Below are 4,518 nucleotides of genomic sequence, written 5' to 3'. Positions count from 1 at the left end.
ATCTAGGTCATACTTATAGCAATATTCTACTACAATTTCTACTACAATTCGGCCATCCTGATCATGTGATCTCCTGATCATCATAGCTTTCACGACCCTTGAACCAAGGTTTTATATTGGAAGCAGCCCAAACACCTTTATAAGGAGTTCTGGATTGCTGAAAATTCTCTACATCTTCCAACAAGTAACGGTCATTTCGCAAAACTTTTGAGACTCGATAAGGACCTCTAAATTTGGGAATTAGTTTTCTAGATATGCCGGCGTGTGAATCGAAATTTGTTACCATGACATAATCTCCATTGACATACTTGACTGACGGTTTTCTCTTGCTATTGACATACTGCTCGTTATATTTTTGTACTTTATTCTCAGCTTGAGCTGCCTTGCTTCTAATCTCGTCGAGAGTCCGACATTCCTGATTTTCATTTCCACTAACATTATTTAACGATTCTTGAAGATAGTCCTCTATTTTACCCCTTTGTCTTATTCCAAATAACATAACACTTGGATGTTCGTTAATAGATCTGTGATGCGTGTTATTGAGACAAAATTCAACCTGTTCTAACACAGAAGCCCAATTTGTACCCCCTTTTTGATTGATCAATTTTGCTATCATTGGCCCAATAGTTCTGTTCACGCGCTCAACTTGGCCGTTTGCTTGCGGAGAACCAGTTGCAATCTTAATATGCTGAATATTATGCGTCTCTGTATATTCCTTAAAATCTCCTGAAGTAAAACTAGTACCCCTATCCGATATAATACACTTTGGCTTACTATATGACCTAAAATATTCATTAAGCGCATTTATCACCTCTTTTGTGTTTGTTGTTTTAGTTGCGTATAACCGAGTAAACTTAGTGCAACTATCGATAACCACAAATATATACTTTCTCGATGTCGATTTGTCTACGGGACCATAGTGGTCGATATGAACAACTTCAAATGGTACTTTACTCTTTGGAATCGTATGTAAAAGGCCCTCATTCTTGTAATTTTTAGCTGCGAATGCTATGCATTGTAAACAATTTTGTATGTGGCTAATTACTTTATCACGCATTTTTGGGAACCAATATGTTTTCGATATAAGCTCAGTTACTTTATCTGTGCCCACATGCCCCATCTCATCGTGGTATTTATAAATTACATGTTCCTGCATGTCGGTTGGAACAAAAAACAACAAGCCTCCATCCCGTTTCTTTCTATACACCACCCCGTTTCGCATTTCGTACGAATTATGTTCCGTACGTTGTAATTCTTCTCGGATTCTCTTCAACTCAGAATCTCTACCTTGACCAATGATTAGGCTTTCTTCGAAGGTATTTGTTTCTATCACCAATATATTTGTGCACCGACTCAACGCGTCAACGTGTTGCATGTGGTTTCCCGAACGATGTTCCAACACATAATCAAAATTTTGCAGCTCTAACGCCCACCTAGCAATCCTGGGATTAAGTTCCTTCTTATTCATTGTTAACGCAAGCGAATTACAGTCTGTCACTATCTTAAACTTTATACCCTGAAGATAAATTCGGAAACGTTGTAGTGCGTTTACAATAGCTAAAGCTTCAAGCTCAAAACTATGATACTTGGACTCAGCTGGCGTTGTCCTTTTCGAAAAATAAAAAATAGGGTGCATTTTCCCGTCTTTCTTCTTTTGCAGAAGTATTGCCCCATAACCGATGGAACTTGCATCACAATGCAATTCCGTAGCATCAGCCGGATCATACAAAGCAAGAATGGGTGATTCGATCAATTTTCTTTTCAAATTTTCAAAACATTCTAGTTCCGGTTTTCCAAATTTAAACTCCTTATCTTTCTTGATTAAATCATAAAGCGGTTTTGCTAATATGGAAAAATCTTTCACGAACCTGCGGAAGTAGGAACACAAACCCAAGAAACTCTGAACGGCATGGAGCTTTTGTGGCACAGGAAAATTTTGTATAGCTTGAAGACCTTTTTCATCAGCTCGTATTCCATCTCCTGTAATCATATAACCTAAGTACTTGACACTGGTTACAAAAAACTCGCATTTATCTAATCGAAGTTCTAGTTTGTTATCAACCAATTTCGCAAATACTTCTTTCAAAATTTCAAAATGTTCTTCTTCGTTTTCCGTTGCTATCATTATATCATCTAAGTACACTATCAACTTTCCGTCCCTTATCATATCAGCAAACACCTTGTTCACAAATCTTTGAAACATGGACGGTGCATTTTTTAAGCCGAAGGGCATCCGCAAGAATTCGTATTGACCCATGGGTGTGACAAACGATGTGTATTTAACCGACTCTTCGTTCATGAAAACATGGTAAAACCCGTTTTTCAAATCGAGCTTAGTGAAAATTTTCTTCTTCCCTAATCTATCCAGCAAATCGTCAATAAGCGGTATAGGGTAATTATCTTTACAAGTCATTTTATTTAAAACGCGATAATCTACGCACATTCGCAGTTCACCTGACTTTTTCCTAACCAGAACTATAGGAGAAACAAATTCCGATTCACTCACCCTAATATATCCTTTATCTAAATATTCGTCTAGTAATTTTTGCAATTCTTTCTTTTCAGCATACGACAGGCGTCGCGGTGGACAGCCAAATGGTTTTGTGTTTTCTAAATTCAATTTCATAAAGCACTTTGTCAATGGTTCGTCGGGTCGTTTCGGCTTTACATATTTCCGCTTAAAAATATCTAACAATTTACCTCTATCTTTAGAATTCAGTTGATCACCCATACATAAATCCAATTCGTTTTCTTTATCATATTCTAAAGTACTCAAAAATTTCGGAAATTCATTTTCTGTTTCAACTTTACTTTCAGTTTTGCCAGCGTCTACACATTCTTCACCCGGTTTTTTATAGCTAACATTTTCATCTCTCAACAAGTCTTCATTAACGATCGTTTTCGAAACATTTTCAATCTTACACAACTTTAGCCTACCTGCTCTCAAAAAATCTCTTCCGAGTATAGCATCGAAGCTCATAGACTCATCGGCCACCACCAGCATACTTATCTCAATAACTTGTTTCATTCCACTAACAATGCAACGAACTTTTCCAAAAACTTTAAGTTTGCTTTTATTAATTCCGAAAAAACATTTATTATCATATTTCATTACACTTTTAATCAAACTCAAATTATGCGATAAACTGGAGCGTCTGATGAAACTCACTGGGCTGCCGGAGTCTATGAGGCATTCTAAATTTAAACAAACATTTTTATCATCAATCAACTTTATGTTAAAATACCTTACATATTCATTGTCTTCCAAAAATTGAACTGCGGATTTTTTGTCAGGACAAGCTGCAACACGATGCTCGAGGCTTCCACACGCAAAACAGGCACCCATTTCTCGCTTCGGCTTTTTGCATTCTGCGGCGAAATGTCCTAAAGAATTGCAGTTGTAGCAGCGAATTACCATTGTTCCTTTCTGCACCTTCGCGTTTGTAGACGTAGAGACTGCTTTAGCTGAGGTCACGCTCTTCTTTAGTTGTATTTTCGAAAATGCTTGCACCAGGCTGGCTGTAGACAAATAGCACTGCATGTGTGCTTGTGTTCTAAGCTGTTCATCCGGGATACCCTCAATAATGCAGTTAACAAGTTCGTCCTCCTCAATTGATATCTTCTTCGCCATCGCGGTTTTTTCTTTAAAATAATCAAGGAATGATTCACTGTGGATCCATTTACGCATTTCGAACTTGCGCCGAAGAATCATTTTATTTTCTTTGACTTCGAAGAACTCCGCCAGCTGCTTAAGTAACTCTGCCACATGTTCAGTAACCAAATTCGGTTTTGATTGCAGCCATTGTCGGGATTTGCCCTTTAATTTGTTCATCAAAAGCACTCGTTGCAAATTTTCATCCAACACATAAAGCGATGTTAAATTTTTAAACTGTTCAACCCAAACTTCAAAATCAGCTTCGTCATTAAATTCCGGCAAAAACTCTTTAACCACATCGAATGGCAACTCTGTAGCAGCGGCGTCAGTTTCGCATATCTGTGTTCGCATTTTGGTTAGCAACAACTCATTTTGGTGCGTTAGAATTTCGCATTGATTCTTTAGTTTACTTAGCTCTGCTTTGAGTGTGCGTATGTCATCATGTCCGAGCGAAGCCTCACCAACACCAGCTTCTTCGGCAGCAATCGGGCAATTTCCACGTGTCGCTTGGGGAACTTCGTTTAAACGCTTAACAAGGTCCATCTTCGTTCCGCTTGTCTTAAGACTCAAACGCTGCAGCCACTCTTTCAGTTGTGTTGTTGTGTATGTTTCCACCGCAATGGTGTCCTCCATCTTGCACGCTGACTTTAATTTTGTTACACGTAAATAGTAAGTTATTTTTCTCTTTGTGTCCGTGAGCGCTATAAACTTTTTAATTTCGTCGCAACCTTAGCAGGTATTATGCAGTCCGAATGTTTGTACGAGGGCGTAAAACACTAAAAAAAAAATTGGGATATCAATCCTACTTCTGGCGACTGTAGCAGGCAATAAAAAGAGGCCGATCACCAAAACGCACAACTTCA

The 4,518-nt window shown here is 38.2% G+C and overlaps 1 protein-coding gene across 1 annotated transcript; it reads right to left on the bottom strand.

Annotated features, from left to right (window-relative positions):
- Positions 1-3,049: 3,049 nt before the first annotated feature.
- Positions 3,050-4,510, bottom strand: LOC118756897. The gene is made up of 2 exons (XM_036491632.1): positions 3,251-4,510; positions 3,050-3,195 (listed from the first exon to the last, which is right to left on the bottom strand). The coding sequence occupies exons 1-2, from the start codon at positions 4,286-4,288 to the stop codon at positions 3,184-3,186; spliced, it is 1,050 nt and encodes a 349-aa protein (XP_036347525.1). The 5' UTR covers positions 4,289-4,510; the 3' UTR covers positions 3,050-3,183.
- Between the last annotated feature and the right edge of the window lie 8 nt (positions 4,511-4,518).

This window comes from Rhagoletis pomonella, unplaced genomic scaffold, assembly GCF_013731165.1.
Source record: "Rhagoletis pomonella isolate Grant_MI unplaced genomic scaffold, Rhpom_1.0 Rhpom_scaffold_12796, whole genome shotgun sequence".
Taxonomy (NCBI): domain Eukaryota; kingdom Metazoa; phylum Arthropoda; class Insecta; order Diptera; family Tephritidae; genus Rhagoletis; species Rhagoletis pomonella.
This window is presented reverse-complemented; position numbering and strand designations above follow the sequence as displayed.

What these genes read in the sequence shown, in the direction of transcription:
- LOC118756897 (XM_036491632.1), bottom strand. Translation starts at nt 4,288, where the DNA reads ATGGAGGACACCATTGCGGTGGAAACATACACAACAACACAACTGAAA.